The following is an 18689-nucleotide window of genomic DNA, read 5'->3' as shown; positions in this document are numbered from 1 at the left end:
GCTAGAGCCCCACATCCAACTTTGCAATGACAGAGTAAATCCTGCATGAGATTCTGTCCTGTCTCTCTGCCCCTCCTCTCACTCATGCACATGCTCTTTCTCTCAAAATCAATAAACATTTAAAAAAAGAAGAGGAAAGAAAAGTTAAAAATAAAACTACCTAATGATCCAGTAACCACATTACCCATAATACAAAAACACTAATCTATTTTTTTTTAACATTTATTTACTTTTGAGAGGCAGAGACAGATCATGAACAGGGGAGGGGCAGAGAGAGGGGGACACACAGAATGGAAAGCAGGCTCCAGGCTCTGAGCTGTCAGCACAGAGCCCGAAGTGGGGCTCAAACCCACAAACTGTGAGATCATGACCTGAGCCAAAGTTAGATGCTCAACCGAATGAGCCACCCAGGCGCCCCTCAAAAACACTAATCTAAAAGGTATACATGTCAAACTGTGGAAGCAGCCCAAGTGTCCATCAGTTGATGAACAGATGATGAAGAAGTGCCATGTACACACACACACACACACACACACACGGAATATTATTTCATCATAAAAAAAGAATGAAGTTATGCCATTTGCAACAACATGGGTGGACCTGGAGAGTATAATGCTAAGTGAAATAAGTCGGTCGGAGAAAGACAAATACCATTCAAACTCACTCACATGTGGAATTTAAGAAACAAAGCACATGAGCAAAGGGGCAAAAAAAGAGAGATAAACCAAGAAGCGGACTCTAACTAAAGAGAACAAACTGATGCTTACCGAGGGGAGGGGAGGGATGGGTGAAATAGGTGATGGGGACTAAGGAGGGCATTTGCTGTAATGAGCGCTTGGGGACGTACAGAAGTGTTGAATCACTATCTTGTACACCTGAAACTAATAGAACACTGTATGTTAACTAGACTGAGATTAAAAATTTTTAATGTAAATTAAGCTGCAAGGAAATAGCATTATACATTTACCAGTACACCTAAAACTTTAAAAAAGATTGAAAATACCAAGCACTGGAAAGAAAGCAACTAGAAGTCTCTTACAAATTCTGGCAGTCACTTTGAAAACAATCTGCAAGATTTAGGGTAAGGTGAAATATCCGCTGACCACGTGATGCAATAATTCCACTCCTAAGTATTTGCCCAAGACAAATGAAAACATAATCAATACAAAAGCTCACGTGTGCCTGTTTACAGTCACTTCATTATAATAGCCCCAAACCGAGAAAGAACCCAAGTATCCATCAACTGTTGAATGCATGAACAAACTGTGGTGTATTCATATGATGGAATGCTACTTAGTAATAAAAGGAATGAATTGCTAATATATATACTAACATGGATGAATTCAAAAGCATAATACTAAGTGAAAGAAACTGCGCACAAAAGATTACACAGAGTTTAATTCCATTTATGTGATAGTTTTTAAAAGGCAAAGCTATAGCGATAGAAAGAGGATCAGTGGCTTCCAGGAGTCAGAGGGTGGCTGGGAGGAGATTTACGACAAATGAACAGGAGGGAACTTTTGGGGGTGATGGAAAGGCTTTACATCACGATCGTGGTGGGTGTTACACGATTGTATACATTTGTCAAAACTTATTGAAGTGTACACTTCAAATGGCTAGATATATGCAGATTATATCCCAATAAAATTTGTTCCAAAAGGGCAAGGTACACAATGAGGCGTACAGTAATATCATAAGTATTAAATACAAGGGAGAAAAGGAGAGCATTTCAAATACGGAGCGTATACATACATGCCAGAGTGTGCACAAAATATCTCAGAAAGCCTATACATGAAGTTTTTAGAACGTGTTGCTTCAGAAATGGAAATGGGGCATCTGAGGGGGGTATGATGGAGGAGAAACTCTATCCTTTGTACCTTTCAAATTTTGAATCATGCAAATACTAAACCTATTCAAAGTGGGAGTAAAGTCAGTCAGGTTCCAAAACCTGCTGATATTCAGGATGATTTGAGTCAGAATCCTGTTCTATGTGTGAACACCTCTCTTTGTTACTCATCGTTTCCTCCTTCCCCTATTTTAAAAATCACAGGACTGCATAAGAGGATATTCAATATATACTTCACAGCATGGCAATCAAATACATTTAAAATGTGAAAGAGAGAGGGTCTCTGTGGAATGGAGATGATTTTACTATAGGGTAGAATGAAGTTCCATGCACAGCAGGTTAGAACCAGCTCATCTCATACAACTGTTTTATATATATATAAATGATTGATATATATATATGAGATATATATATAGATATATATATAGATATATGAGAAATCTAAGGCCTGGAGAGTACATATGACTTACCCAAAGGTGCACAGCTAGTCAGTATCAGAATCCAGATGGAGACCTAGTTCTTAAGTTCTTAAGTCTTATTATAGAAATAATATCAGTAGAGCAGGCAACCAAGCATGGCTCAAAGTAAACATTCAGTTAAATGAATTTCCCCTTCGCTTCTTACCCCTGTATCAGCAGGCTTTCCATCAGGACTCACCGTCCACCCATCCCCACCTCAAAGTCAAACATCAATGGATGCAGGGACACAGGATAGGGTCTTTGCTTTAATGCCAACCAAATTTCCTAGAAGACACTAAAAAGTTTTCCTTAAAAAAAATAAAGGACTTCACTGCTCTTCCCATAACCTGTTGAGTTTTAATCAATCTGACAGATATTTATGAGCCCCCCCCCCCCCCTACGGGCCAGGCTAAGGGTAGGGGTACATACACAGGTGAATAACATGCGGTCCAAAATGTTTTCCGTATGGTGTTTACCGACCAGTGAGGAACAGCCTTACCCAGATGGTTGTAATATTAGGTGACATGTGGTAAGATGGAGAATAAGGACTGAGGCAGTGTCACGTAAAATGACCTGGAGGTTTAGAAATGGCTTCACAGGTTATTCGAGTCCAGAAAGATGGGGAGAAGGTGGTAAGATGAGAGAGGGGAGGAAATGGTATAGACAGAGGAGTCAGCCTCGGCAAAGTCAGGTGAAGCTGAACGTGTCCAATTCGTGGGGAGCTTGGTATTCCTGAGACACAGTGAATGAGGTTGCGGGTGGGGGTGATGGGAAGTGGACCAGAGAGGCAGTTAGATTGTTAGGAGCAGGGGTAAGACTTCGGTGACGCTCAAGGGTGGACTTGATCTTGTTGGCAAGGGGCAGGGCTTCAAGCAGAGAGTTAAGTATCCAGTATGCTGTTCTGTTCCAGGGAATGGTCTTTATTCCATTAGGTGGATGAACCCTTCCTGACAGTTCACTTTGCTCTGACCAATATCTATGGAGCCCTGGTGACAATCCCAGCCGCCCACAGGACACTGTGCTTCAGAGATAAGTAAAATGTGGTTCCTTCCTCAAGGACCTAACAGTCTGATAAATTACTCTTCAGTTAATGGGAGCCCAGAAAAGGATCTGTCATCCACTTGTCGACACTGCGGCCCTCCCTGAGTCTTCTGATTGGCAGCCCTCTCCTGGCCAGTTGGTATTCTCTCCCCAACATGTTGACACTACTCACCTTCTCCTGGTTAATGTGTTTGGTTTGGCCTCTATGTCTATTGACAGACAGCATTTGGTCAATTACATAGCTGCAGAAACAACGGCAGGCCCAGGAGTGAGGACACATTGCATTAGCTACGGCGACATTGCGAAAACAGGCTGCTCCTTGTAATGTTGAACACTGACAGCTGTGGGAATCCTCCAGTCCTTTGATTCCAATGTTCCCTCAGAGCCCAACAAATCAAATTAAGCACTCAGAATATTGGCTTTCTGCCCAGCTTCTGAATGATGTTAAGAACGTGCTGGGCATTCTCGTCGATGTCTGGGAACTAATGTGAAGGTACAAACGGGCCACCGACCTCTCACAGAACCCCTTGCATTTGGTGGAAATATGGATCCCAGGAACGGCTGCCCATGTTCCCATGCTTCAACTCAACCAGTCCCTAGCCCGCAGGGGCTGTAGTGGGTTGAAGCGTGCCTCCCTCCCCAAAGGTAGGTCCGGCCAGAACCTGTACCTTTCTTAGGAAAAAGAGGGTCTTTGTGGGTGTAATTAAATTAAGGATCTTGAGATGAGATCATCCTGGATTAGGAAGGGCCCTACCTCCATTGACAGGTCTTTACAAGAGAAAGGAGGAGAAAACAGAGCCAGTTACAGGAGAGAAGTCCATGCGATAGGGAGCAAAAGATGGAATGATGCAGGCACAAGCCAGGGGATGCCAGGAGTCACCAGAGGCTGGAACAGGCAAGGAAGGATTCTCCCCTGGGGCTGCCAGATGGGTGTGACCCTGCCAATACCTTGACTGCAGACTTCTAGCCTCTAGTGTGGTAAGAACAGCCCCCTGTTGTTTGAAGGCCCCTAGTTTATGGCCACGTGTCACAGCAACTCTTTGAAATGAATATGGGGGCTTGGAGCACCCCTGCTGTAGCCACAGGGACACGTCTTCCTTCTGCTGTATTGCTCTGAGCATCCCTGGGGGTAACTCATTCCCACCACCCTTTCTTCCATTATTCAATCATCATTTAAGTAGCTATGGATCGGGTATATGAAAATAGATAAATAGATCCTCCTTCAGTAGTTCACAGCTACAGAGAGAGACGCAGACATTAAGAGGTCATTGTAACATTAAGTGGTATGGGCTGAATTATGTTCTCCCAAATTTTATGTTTAATCCTAATCTCTAGTGCCTCAGAATGTGACTGTATTTGGAGATAAGGTCTTTTAAAAAAAATATATTTATTTTTGGGAGAGTGTAAGTGGGGTAGGGGCGGGGAGATGGGGACAGAGGACCCAAAGCAGACTCTGCACTGATAGCAACGAACTGGATGTGGGGCTTGGACTCACGAACCATGAGATCATGACCTGAGCCTAAATCGGATGCTCAGCCATCTGAGCCACCCAGGTGCCCCTGAAGATAAGACCTTTAATGAGATAATTAATTTAAAATGAGATCATTAGGGTGGGCCCTCATCCAATATGACTGGTTGTCTTTATAAGNCCTGTTGTTTGAAGGCCCCTAGTTTATGGCCACGTGTCACAGCAACTCTTTGAAATGAATATGGGGGCTTGGAGCACCCCTGCTGTAGCCACAGGGACACGTCTTCCTTCTGCTGTATTGCTCTGAGCATCCCTGGGGGTAACTCATTCCCACCACCCTTTCTTCCATTATTCAATCATCATTTAAGTAGCTATGGATCGGGTATATGAAAATAGATAAATAGATCCTCCTTCAGTAGTTCACAGCTACAGAGAGAGACGCAGACATTAAGAGGTCATTGTAACATTAAGTGGTATGGGCTGAATTATGTTCTCCCAAATTTTATGTTTAATCCTAATCTCTAGTGCCTCAGAATGTGACTGTATTTGGAGATAAGGTCTTTTAAAAAAAAAAATATTTATTTTTGGGAGAGTGTAAGTGGGGTAGGGGCGGAGAGATGGGGACAGAGGACCCAAAGCAGACTNTGGTATTCCTGAGACACAGTGAATGAGGTTGCGGGTGGGGGTGATGGGAAGTGGACCAGAGAGGCAGTTAGATTGTTAGGAGCAGGGGTAAGACTTCGGTGACGCTCAAGGGTGGACTTGATCTTGTTGGCAAGGGGCAGGGCTTCAAGCAGAGAGTTAAGTATCCAGTATGCTGTTCTGTTCCAGGGAATGGTCTTTATTCCATTAGGTGGATGAACCCTTCCTGACAGTTCACTTTGCTCTGACCAATATCTATGGAGCCCTGGTGACAATCCCAGCCGCCCACAGGACACTGTGCTTCAGAGATAAGTAAAATGTGGTTCCTTCCTCAAGGACCTGACAGTCTGATAAATTACTCTTCAGTTAATGGGAGCCCAGAAAAGGATCTGTCATCCACTTGTCGACACTGCGGCCCTCCCTGAGTCTTCTGATTGGCAGCCCTCTCCTGGCCAGTTGGTATTCTCTCCCCAACATGTTGACACTACTCACCTTCTCCTGGTTAATGTGTTTGGTTTGGCCTCTATGTCTATTGACAGACAGCATTTGGTCAATTACATAGCTGCAGAAACACAACGGCAGGCCCAGGAGTGAGGACACATTGCATTAGCTACGGCGACATTGCGAAAACAGGCTGCTCCTTGTAATGTTGAACACTGACAGCTGTGGGAATCCTCCAGTCCTTTGATTCCAATGTTCCCTCAGAGCCCAACAAATCAAATTAAGCACTCAGAATATTGGCTTTCTGCCCAGCTTCTGAATGATGTTAAGAACGTGCTGGGCATTCTCGTCGATGTCTGGGAACTAATGTGAAGGTACAAACGGGCCACCGACCTCTCACAGAACCCCTTGCATTTGGTGGAAATATGGATCCCAGGAACGGCTGCCCATGTTCCCATGCTTCAACTCAACCAGTCCCTAGCCCGCAGGGGCTGTAGTGGGTTGAAGCGTGCCTCCCTCCCCAAAGGTAGGTCCGGCCAGAACCTGTACCTTTCTTAGGAAAAAGAGGGTCTTTGTGGGTGTAATTAAATTAAGGATCTTGAGATGAGATCATCCTGGATTAGGAAGGGCCCTACCTCCATTGACAGGTCTTTACAAGAGAAAGGAGGAGAAAACAGAGCCAGTTACAGGAGAGAAGTCCATGCGATAGGGAGCAAAAGATGGAATGATGCAGGCACAAGCCAGGGGATGCCAGGAGTCACCAGAGGCTGGAACAGGCAAGGAAGGATTCTCCCCTGGGGCTGCCAGATGGGTGTGACCCTGCCAATACCTTGACTGCAGACTTCTAGCCTCTAGTGTGGTAAGAACAGCCTCCTGTTGTTTGAAGGCCCCTAGTTTATGGCCACGTGTCACAGCAACTCTTTGAAATGAATATGGGGGCTTGGAGCACCCCTGCTGTAGCCACAGGGACACGTCTTCCTTCTGCTGTATTGCTCTGAGCATCCCTGGGGGTAACTCATTCCCACCACCCTTTCTTCCATTATTCAATCATCATTTAAGTAGCTATGGATCGGGTATATGAAAATAGATAAATAGATCCTCCTTCAGTAGTTCACAGCTACAGAGAGAGACGCAGACATTAAGAGGTCATTGTAACATTAAGTGGTATGGGCTGAATTATGTTCTCCCAAATTTTATGTTTAATCCTAATCTCTAGTGCCTCAGAATGTGACTGTATTTGGAGATAAGGTCTTTTAAAAAAAAAAATATTTATTTTTGGGAGAGTGTAAGTGGGGTAGGGGCGGAGAGATGGGGACAGAGGACCCAAAGCAGACTCTGCACTGATAGCAACGAACTGGATGTGGGGCTTGGACTCACGAACCATGAGATCATGACCTGAGCCTAAATCGGATGCTCAGCCATCTGAGCCACCCAGGTGCCCCTGAAGATAAGACCTTTAATGAGATAATTAATTTAAAATGAGATCATTAGGGTGGGCCCTCATCCAATATGACTGGTTGTCTTTATAAGAAGAAGACATTAGGTTATAGATACATACAAGGGAAAGACCATGTGAAGATAATAGATGAAAATGACCACCTACAAGCCAGGGAGAGAGCCTTTGGGAGAAACCAACTCTGCCAACACCTTGACTGAGAAAATAAATTTCTGCTGTTTAGGCCATGCATTCTGAGATAGTTTGTTTTCACAGCCCTAGAAAACTGATACATTGAGGTAAGAGCAATGAGCAGGAAGAGAGGAGGCTTGGTCCAGCCCTGCCTCGAGGGACCAGGAGAGGCATCTGCTAAGAGACGACTTCTAGGCTGGGTCTGAACAGACAATGGGTTGTTTCCAAAAGGGATAGATTTAAAAAGGACCACTTGAGCAAAAGCCCAGTCTTCAAATGGCATGAAAGGTGCAGTAAAATATAAGTCAACATTTTTGGAGGCAAAGAGTGAGTGGGGACTAACAGCTGATGAGGGAGGTCTTGGCTAAAAGCCTGATGGCACATGAAGACCTTTATAGACATGCTCTTCATCCTGGCCTTTTTCTTGGGGACAATGGGGAGCCACTGCCTACCTAGAAACAGGACATGCTCAGATGTGTTCTTTATGTGGACAATTCCGGTGACCATGTGGGGGCTTTCTGGGAGGGAGAGTCTAGACGCAGAGTGGTCAGTTGAATAATGGTGACCAAGATAACGGTGGCCAATGGTAGCCAAGATGAAGAGAGTGTTTCAGGAGGTGAAACTGACCAGACTATTGGGAAGTGTGGAAGTAGAAATCTATGTCACTCAAAAGTTTTAGTTTGTACAAGTGGTGATACTCCCCACCAAGGTAGCTATGGATACATTGAGGTGAAGTTTGCAGTCCCTTAGGGGATGCTTTTCCAGTAGGTGGTTCCCAATATGGGTATTTATTTCATAATATCACATCACCTTCATTTTCAGAGTGGACACAATCCCCGTATGCTGATTCAGGTACGGTTTCTTCATTACTCTTTTGGGAAGATTTCTTCCCATGGTTTCTTGAGATACTAAAAGGTATAGAGCAAGCAGCTGGCCACATAGAAAAGAAAAGGAGTTGGTTGGGCCCCTCATGGATGATTGGGCCCCTCATGGTGCATTCTAATCCCTCCCATGAGCCATACAAAACATGAATACCTAGGTAGGGAAAGAGGAATGCATCACAATGATAAATGACATTGAGAGTTCATGAACCCTCTGGAGATTGTCTTCCACACAAAAATTCCCCTAGACTTTTAGAATGTTCCTGAACCTCCTGAAGGATATCTATGAACATCTGGCCCCTCAGGCTAGCAATGCTAATATAAAGGAAAGCGCTCTGGACCGACAGGCGGAAGTCCCAGCTTGTTACTAATTTGCAGGCAGCCAAGGGCAAGTTTGTGAACTTCTCTGGTTTTTAATTTTCTTGTCCTAGCGCCAGAATTCTGTGACCTCTTTGATTGATGGCATTGGTTCTCAATGCAAACTCATTCATATGGGTACCCAGAAAATGATTTTGAATAAAACTGGGATCAGTTGTGTTCCAGCACCCTAATTAAGAAGACATTACAACAAGAATAGAAATCTTTGTTCGAACCCGGTCATGGCTCCATTTTTAGAGATGCTTCATTTCTTCCATGAAAGGAGAATTGGGCACACATAGCCGGCTCAGACTTATATCTTCTCACAGTGTTTCCAAGGATATATTTGATGTGTTGTTATTACTGGAAGATCCGTTCAGGGCTCTAACCATTTCCAGACATCTAAGTTGTAGCTATAACTTTTGAGTAGTCCAGCCAAGTTAAGACAGATCGCACAAGCACATTTTTTTTTAATTGGAAATGATGTTAAAATAACATCAATGAAAACGTTGTGCGCAATCCATATACTCCCCAGCCTCAAATATACCATAATTAGATATACATGGAGATAATATATAAATCAGCATCACCCTGGCTAACTTTTTCCCTGGAATGTGTATGTAACCAAGTATCTAAATATTTGGATATATCCCCCTAAAAAAATAAATAAGTAAATAAATAAATAAATATTTGGATATATCCAGTTAGCTGAATGAATAGATCACCAACAAAATATATAGGTAGTCATTATACACAATGAATTTGCATGCTTGAATTAATTTTGGAAATGAAGCTGACTACCTGTCTGTTTGGTCCTGATCCACACAGTAGGGGGAAATGCTACTTAATTTGCTTATCCATTACCCTAAACATTGCTTTGCTCATGACATCATTCTCAGTTGCCTTTAGGATAAAATGCAAGCTCCTCCCTCCCCGCCCCCCTCCATTATGCCATGCAAGACTGCATTCCTAGGTCTTCAACCTCATCATCTGCTCTGAACCGATGCATAAGTTCTCTCCGCTCCAGCCAAACAGATGTAGTTCTACCTAGGTGCATATTTCCTGGGTATATTTGCTTATGTTGAGCACGCTGCCTGCGGTGTTCTCACTGGCTTCTCAGCTGAGCCACACACCAACATACAAATCCAGCTCCATTTCCCTCATTCGCTCAGCGGGCTTTTATCGTTTCTCACCTGTGAGGGTGAATTTGTGTTTGCCCCCGCTTATGCTTTCGAAAACTCCTGGGAAGGATATGGAAGGTAAGAGGAACTGTTCTCACCAGAACTTGGCCAAAGAAAGGGCCCCAGGTCCAGATGGTGACAGAAGAGAAAGGGACGCCTTGTAAGCCCATAAGATTTTTAAAACTGAACATCCCTACCAATACAAAATTTAAACATTTACCCACAACATAGGTTTACTTATTCACTTGCAAACTATATTAATGTACTACTGGAAGAACTCACTCTGCACGTTATTAAATATATAAAAATTAACATTTAAGAGAACTAGACAAAAAGAAAATATTGCTTACTATTCTTCATTCTAATATTGTTTTAAAAATTTTTTTAACATTGATTCATTTTTGAGAAACAGCGAGAGACAGAGCTATGAGTGGGGGAGGGGCAGAGAGAGAGGGAGAGACAGAATCTGAAGCAGGCTCCAGGCTCCGAGCTGTCAGCACAGAGCCCAACACGGGGCTCAAACTCAAGAACCGTGAGATCATTACCTGAGCTGAAGGCAGACGCTTAACCTACTGAGCCACCCAGGCGCCCCTAATTCTAATATTCTAATACCCCATGAATTATGTTGAATAACTTACTTTGGGTACCATGACCCCTGAAACAACAGCAGGCTCCAGCACTATAATAATAATAATTACTAACTCTTCTGTGACACTTTCTACTATGCTGAACCGAATTATAGGGAGTCACTCCTTTAGAACAAAGTTTTCAGGCTACCAGTCTAAGAAACATTAACCAGGGCTATTATGTTGCCTGACCTCGGGAAGGCACCATTTACATTTTCTGCCAGAGGGGCCCCTAAATTTGCTCAGTGCACAACCTGTACAGCCCTGAGTGGAGATCTCATGAGTGCCTAATTAAAGACAGACTCTACAGATGCTTTCCGAGGAACAGGCTTCACGTGAACTAAAGGTGGAAAGGATTTTCAGTGTCATGTTGGTCCTTCCAATGATACCCAAATCTGGAGATTATAGTCATTGCCAAGCAGTATCTCAGAATGGATCATAAGTGATACTATACATGTGCACACTGATTAAGAGCTAGAACCATGTATCCTAAAATCAAAGACTAAGAGCTGGAAGAGATTATATATCAGAGATGAGGGGACAAGGATCTAGGGATGTTTGACAGCAAATTATTGACAAAGTTGTGTTAGAATATCCTGACCGGTGCTCTTTCCACAATATTACACTGCTCATGTTAGGATCAGTTAATGGTCCATTCATTGAATGTCTACTAACTGTTTGGCACAGTGCTTAAAATAAAAATGATCATTTTATAGACGGTTCCAATACATCAGAATAAATGATCATTTAAGCTGATAATTATTGAGCATTTATTATATGTCAGATACTATACCAAGCAATTAACATGGATTATCTTACTCAATGTTCATAACAGTTCTGCAAAGATCCTATTATAACATCCATTTTACCAATGAGGAAATTGAGGCTGAGAGAAGCTAAACAACTTAACAACTTAATTTGCTAAGCCACTTGTCAAGCCGTGCAACTTCAAAACTTGCCCTGCGACATACTGCCTTCCACAGTCAGTGGCATCAATTATGTGCTGGACAACGGTATTCATTTGTGCCGTTTTTCTTTGCAGTAACCATCATCAGAATACTTTTTTTTCCTTTGCATTAAGCAAAATAGCAGTAATCTGTCTCGTGCTTGCTGTTTTCCTCCCTTTCTCCCTCCTCTAGTCTATCTCTGTCTCTCTCATTCTTTTTCTCTGCTTATTTCTTTCATACATACGTATACAAATGCAACTATGCCTATAGGTCCCTCAGTTTTAGCAGAAAGCATACAGGCAGTTCTTATGATCCTATGTGGTAATTGCTGAACCAAGAACCCCTCTTGGATGCCCATATAAAGGACTGCCACTCTCACTAGAGGCCTTTCTTTCACAAGATCTCAGCAATGACCCAGAGGTAATTATTTCTTTCCTTTTATTATCTTCAAGAATTGGGTTTCTCTGTCTTCCCTCACAGGACAGTTGGATTTAAGATGTGATGTGTTCATTTCTTATCTAGTATCTGCATGTAGTAAGTACGTCGTAAATGAGGGATGGATGGATGGATGAACGGCAGGAAGGAAGGATGGAGAGAGGAAGGAAAGATGGCCAAGTGACTGTATGAGCACATTTTGTTGCTCAGATGTTCCCAGAGAAGAGGTGCACAGGTTACATAAGAGTGACATCTCCATTCACTCAGATGCTCTGATCAAAACCCCTAGAGTCAACCTTGGCTGTCTTCTTTATACTTCATATCAGCAAAACTGTTGGGCTCTCTTCTTTTTTATATGTGTTTTAAAAATAATTTTTAGTTTAAGGGCACTTGTTGGGATGAGCACTGGGTGTTGTATGTAAGCGATTGAATCACGGGAATCTACCCCCAAAACCAAGAGTGCACTGTATACACCATATGTTAGCCAACTTGCCAATAACTTATATTAAAAAGTAAATAAATAAAATACTGGGAAAAAAAGAGAAGAAAACAGAAATACCCAAAATTTAAAAAGTACTGTTATGTAATTCCATGACTGTCTAGACAAATGAGAAATAACATGAATTCTATCCCCTGAAATATGCTCACTGTTTGTTTATGTTTCAGCATTGGAATGTTATTATTTAAATTTTCTTTAAACTTACCATCTCAACAAGGCTATGTATTAGATCATACTATAGTTAATTGGACCATAAATGAAATAAGCTAAAAATTCTAAAAAATAATAATTTTTAAAATGTATTTATTTTGGGAGGAGGAGGGGCAGAGAGAGAAGGAGAGAGAACCCCAGGCAGGCTCTGCACTGTCAGCATGGAGCCCAATGCAGGGCTCGAACTCACAAACCATGAAAGCATGACCTGAGCCAAAATCAACAGTCAGCCGCTTAACTGACTGAGCCACCCAGGTGCCTCTGGGTTCACTTTCAAAGCCATTGCAGTCCTACTTTGAACTAGCTTCACTGTGGCCACCATTGGCCAATCCACCATCATCTCTTGCCTCCTTTTCCAACTGTCTTCAAACTGTTCTCTCTGCTTCTGCTACAGTCTGCCATCAGAAAGGCAGCCAGCATATTCCTTCTAAAATGCTCTCTCTGACGACTCCCCATATCACTCAGAGTAAATGGGAAAGGTCTTCACTATATGTTCTGTGCCCATTTCTACCTCTCTGGCCTTACCTGCTGGCTTACTTCACCTCCCTCTTGCCCCCACTCCAGCCACACCACCTCCCCGCTCCGTTCCTCACCGTCACTCTGTCCCACTGTGGGAAGCTGAATAGTGGCTCCCAAGCACATCTGTGTTCTAATTCCCAGAACCCAGAATGTTACATTTTGTGGCAATGGGGACTTTGCAGATGTGGTTGAATTAAGGATCTTACAGTGGAGATGATATCTCGGATTATCCTGGGGGGCCCGAACTAATCACAAGTCTTTTTATAACAGTAACACAAGACGAGTCATATCAGAAGAAGGCAGGATGAGGAGGGAAGCAGGGAGAGCAACCGTGATGTGACATGGGCCATAAACAGGAATGAGGACATTCCTTCTAGACGCTGGAAGAGGGAAGGAAATAGATTGTCCCCTGAGCCTCCAGAAAGAACACAACCTTACTGACACCTTGTTTTCAGCTCCATAAGATTTATTTCAGATTTCTGATCTCCAGAACTAGAAGAGAATCAATTTGTATCATTTTGAGCCACAAAGTGTGGTAATCCTGGCAGCAAGAGGAAATGTGCACCCCCATTATTCTGTTTTATGCTTCTTTACGGCACTGTCGCCACCAAGCATATTTTGTGTTTACTTATTTGTCCATCAGTTGTTTTTCCCGCAACAATGCGAAGTACAGGGGAGCCAAAGCCTGGTGCAATTATCTGTGGGTTGAATAAATACATAAATGATATATTTTAATTAAGTGGTTGCTCAACACCCTGCAATGTCTGAGCCTCAGTACAATGTTGGTTGAACACATAATAACAAACCTGCGTGCTTTTTACACTGACTTGTCTAGAACAGCTGAAAATACACACAAGGGAGTGTAGGTACAGATGCAGCCTGAGCGGTCTACACTGCAACAGCTCGGGAGACGAATAACCCCAGGACTCTATGGCAACCAGCCCTGCTAGGAAGATGGTGAGCTTTAAGGTGCACCTGAGCCCCATCCAAGGTGGGGCTTCCAGCTTTCCACCACCCTTATGCCAGAGCAGGGAGGAAGAAGGAGCCTAAGCAGGTTACCCTTGTATTGTCCACTCCTGCACAAGGAGAGAAGTCCCTGTACTCCCCACTTTCATATATAATTTCCATCCAACATTGAATAAAGAAGTGCCGTGGGGATGGGTGGAGAATTGAGATGCAGGGATTATGACTGCCACTCCTCTTAGTGCTGCTAATATCATTAAAAAAGAGGTCACACGTAGGAGCTGAGGTCTCTGAGTTAACAATTATTCTAAAAAGGATATAAACTTAAAGAGTTAACTTCAATATTTGCTTTTGGGAACCACAGATCTTAAAGAGCCTGAGGCCACACGTTACTACCAAACAGTTTTTCCTGTTGCTAATACCAGCTGAGGATTCCAACACTTGTGTTTCCTCCTGCTTCTGTTTGGTTCAACACCAGTGGCAGGCTAATTTCTGGTGAAATCAGCACTTTTCCAATTTTACAAAGGTCTTGATGTGCCCACAATGATGATGATGGTCATGATGACGATGACCCACCTTGTCTGTTGCATAAAGTTGCATGGATGCTTCTGTCTTGAGAAAAATACACCTAGTCCTCACAAGGAATGGGATTTTGTGGTCTTTTTCCTTCCCTTCCCTCCTCTCCCCTCCCCTCCTCCCCCTCCCTTCCCCCTCCCCTCCCCTCCCCTCTTCCCTTCCCCTTCCCTTCCCTTCCCTTCCCTCCCCTCCCCTTCCCCTTTCCTCTCCTTTGAAACTAACTTTATGGCAAATATGGAAACTGGAAGGCTGCTTGAATGCACCTGCTTGAATGTTATCTCCTTGGTGGAGCCCCTCCTGACTCCCTCCTACACTCTTGAACACTCTGTCCCAAATACCCATAGCATTCAGCTCACTCCTCTATTTTACTGAAATTACCCGTGTGCAAGTTTATCTCGTGCACCACTTTGCTGATTTCTTGACAGCAAGGTCCCTCCCTGTCTCCCCCACCCCTTTCTCCCCAAATGCTCAGCGTAATACCAGGCAAGTTTGGATGGATCCCTAAGTATAAGCTAAACACTCTGCTAGGTACTTTTTAAAGACTGTGTGGTAAAATAAAGGAAATACAATGTACACACAAAACAATGAAGGAAAAGTACAAAATAATTAATATATGAAATCAGTAAATAAAGTATATTTTATTAGAGGAGTAATTGGAAAACACAAAGGGAGAAATAAGCATGAATGGGGGGTTTGTGGGCTCATTTTATTAGCCAGAAATAGTATTTACTAATATGTGGTCTCCATACTAAGAAAAGTGTAAATATGAATATTGTCAGGGAGTGGACGTTGGGGGAAAATGTTCTGCCTTCTTGATTAATAAAGATGATTTGTCTAGCCCAGAAATGCTTTCTTATGTTTTGACAAATTGTAATAGCCTTTATTGTAAATAGCCTGTATGTAATAAATAGACTATGTATTACAATTACAAGAACTTCACGGATATCCAAAGTTCTCAGTTTATATATCATAAGCATTAAACATTAACACTGGCTTTTGGTCTCTTACTACTACACCACTGAAATCATTTTACTTCATCAGATATTTTAGTTATATTGGTGTCAAAAGGGCAAGATCAGTGACAGAGGTAACGTTTATTGACCATCTATCTGAAGTATCTGTGACCTTAGAAATGCTAAGAAGGAAAACCCAGCACCTGGCTATTGACTTGACTTCCTCTCAGAAGCCTTGGTTTCGTTTTTGAAATTCAAGTTGACAAAGGAAATTTAACCAGACAAGAAAACGTACTTAACGTCTGTCACAAAGGTATGGATTTGAGCCGCATTTTCTGCTCACTTGTAAGTGAACTCTTAAAAAAAATGCTTTGCCCCTGGTATATAAAAGTCGATGATTAGACACACAATTTAAATGCACTTTCCAATTCTTATACTTTTGAGCAGTCCTGAGTGAACTCTGGGATGACTCATTTTTTTTTACTTCTTTATTTTTTTCAATATTTATTTATTTATTTATTTATTTATTTATTTATTTGAGGGAGGAGAGGGGCAGAGAGGGAGAGAGACACAGAATCAGAAGCAGGCTCCAGGCTCTAAGCTGTCAGCACAGAGCCCAACATGGGGCTCAAACTTGCAAATGACAAGATCATGACCTGAGCTGAGGTCAGATGGTTGACCAGCTGAGCCACCCAGGCACCCCTGGAATTACTCATTTAACCAGCTCTACCCCTGAATATGTCTTGAGGTCCAAGGACCATGACATCATGCATCTTTCCTTGGACACTCAGAATAAGAAGACACCAATTTCGCCATCTACACAGGCAGATGTGCCTATCAGAGACAGCCCTTACCTTAACAAAGAGGCTAATCTCAGGGTCCGTGGACGTTGATTCATCTTCTTCCAAACCATCAGCAGCAGAATAGTGGGTGAAGGACCTCTTGCTGGGAAAGAAGGCCCTGCTCTGCTGGATAGGGAAGGTTGGAGAAGACAGGTCTTTCTCCATCACGCCTCCATCCTCCTGGGGTTCCACGTCCTGGACTGGTGAGGGCAATTCTTCCTGGTCTTGGGCTAGTGAGGGTAATTCTTCTTGGTCCTGGGCTGGTGAGTGTAATTTTTCCATTGAGCTATTCCAGTCTTCACTGGAGACTGGTGGCTCACCCCGTTGAAGATCCTGGGACTCAGGATGTATGTCATCAGGCAGAAGGTGGTCTCCTGCTTCTGGCTGAGAAGAGGTCAAGCTGTTCTCACCGTCGGCAACACAGACGGACACAGAGTCATATTTGTGGCTTTCCAGTTCAGTGGCATACACCCCATTTTCTGACCTCAGGTCTTCACGGATGTTATCATAAAGAGGGACTTCATTTTCTTCTGGCAAGCCTAGGGGAACCTCATACACCCCTTTTTTTTGGACTGTGTCATAGATGGTGCTATTATCTTCGTCATTCATGTTCATTGATCTGATAGATCGTTTGCAGGCAGACCTGACTAGATCAGAAATGAATAAAGGGATAGAGGATGCTGTACCGCTTTGCAGAGGAATCAACAGGCTTTTGAAGCTCAGCAACTAGCAACAGCTACCAATGACAGATCTCTAACAATCATTTACCAGAGACTTTAATCAGCAAGCCACAAGTCTACTGGACACCAGATAAAGCTTACACACTCAGTTAACTCCTTCATTGCTGAGGATAGTTTCAAGTAGACTCTGGGATTTTCCTCACTGCCAGTAGCTCCAAGATTCTTTGGATTAACTAGAGGTTGAATTATCTTCCCAGTGCACACTGAAATTCTAAATATTTAGCCATTGTTCACTAAATAGGGCTCCCTCTTCTAATGGCCTCCGAATTGTTGACAACATTCAAGAAGCCCCTGCAATTCACTTCTTCACAATAGTAACTCATCTATTAAAAAGCTGAATTCGTTACACAAAACAATTCTTTGAGTATCAATACCCTATGATACATGAGCTGTACATGCTCCAGCTAGGTGATAAATTCCATTTGCATTTCTTATCTGGAAACACCACCAGGAGATTAAATGGCAGAAGGAAAAGGAGATAAATGCACCGGCCTATAGTCACATCAGTACAGGGTACCCAAAAATAAAGAACTCAAAGATTTATGGCTTTGAGTTTTATTCTCCCTTCTAAATCCGTATGATCATCATCAAAGTCAACAAACTTTTACTGAAATTCTGTTATGTGCAGGATACCGAATTGAGCACTAGTCATAAGTTATAGAAGATTCATTCTCTGCTGTTGAGAAACTTCTAAACACAGTTGGAAGACAAGAAAGCAAATCTATACCCTAATGGGCACAGAATAAACTATCCAAGGTTTTCTTAGGGCAATTGCCCCAGGTCTGGGATAAGCAGTAAGGAACTAGATACACAAAGCTGCCTCATTGATGTCACTTACAAGTGCCACAAATATACAGGCTCTTTGCTTCTAATCTGGTACTCTATTCTGCTCATTCCTGTTTCCCTTTATCCTACAGTGTACATGGTTCTCTTTGAAGTGACAATCAGAGAGACCGCAAAGGGACTTTAATGTCTAGAAGTCATGTGAAAATTAAGAAGCAGTGCAACTGTGGACATAGCACCTGATGAACATCTTGTTAACAAAACTCCATTGTACCCTTAGCTCCAACAACGTATCCAGGAATCTTCTGGAGCAAACTAGAGCAGTATTGCTAGAATTCTAGCTTTGGGGATGGCTCAGAGGATAGATGAGTGGAAGGCGGCTAGAAACAGATTTTAAAGGCTCTTGATGTTAGCCCTTTCTCTTATTGAAACATGAGGTTTGGTGGGTCCAAATCCCTTATAAATCACCATAGCTTCCATAATCAGGCACTGACAACTCAAAATGATTTGAGGATAGCTCATATCCTCATCATAATATTAGTGCTGGAGAAAACCTAACATGTCATTTAGTCTAACATTCATTTTACATTGGAAAAAAGCCTGAAACCTAGAAGGAGAAGGTGAGTGGTCCAAATTCACACAGAGAGTTAATGA

The 18689-nt window shown here is 42.8% G+C and overlaps 1 protein-coding gene across 1 annotated transcript in view; it reads right to left on the bottom strand.

Annotated features, from left to right (window-relative positions):
- Positions 1–17121, bottom strand: part of CLIC5 (chloride intracellular channel 5) — a 174997-nt gene extending 157876 nt beyond the window's left edge. The window contains exon 1 of the mRNA XM_077764852.1: positions 16525–17121. Coding sequence (XP_077620978.1) covers positions 16525–17121 — 597 coding nt within the window. The remainder of the gene's footprint in view (positions 1–16524) is intronic.
- Between the last annotated feature and the right edge of the window lie 1568 nt (positions 17122–18689).

This window comes from Crocuta crocuta, unplaced genomic scaffold (genome assembly GCF_008692635.1).
Source record: "Crocuta crocuta isolate KB4526 unplaced genomic scaffold, BGI_CrCroc_1.0 scaffold44, whole genome shotgun sequence".
Classification (NCBI taxonomy): domain Eukaryota; kingdom Metazoa; phylum Chordata; class Mammalia; order Carnivora; family Hyaenidae; genus Crocuta; species Crocuta crocuta.
This window is presented reverse-complemented; position numbering and strand designations above follow the sequence as displayed.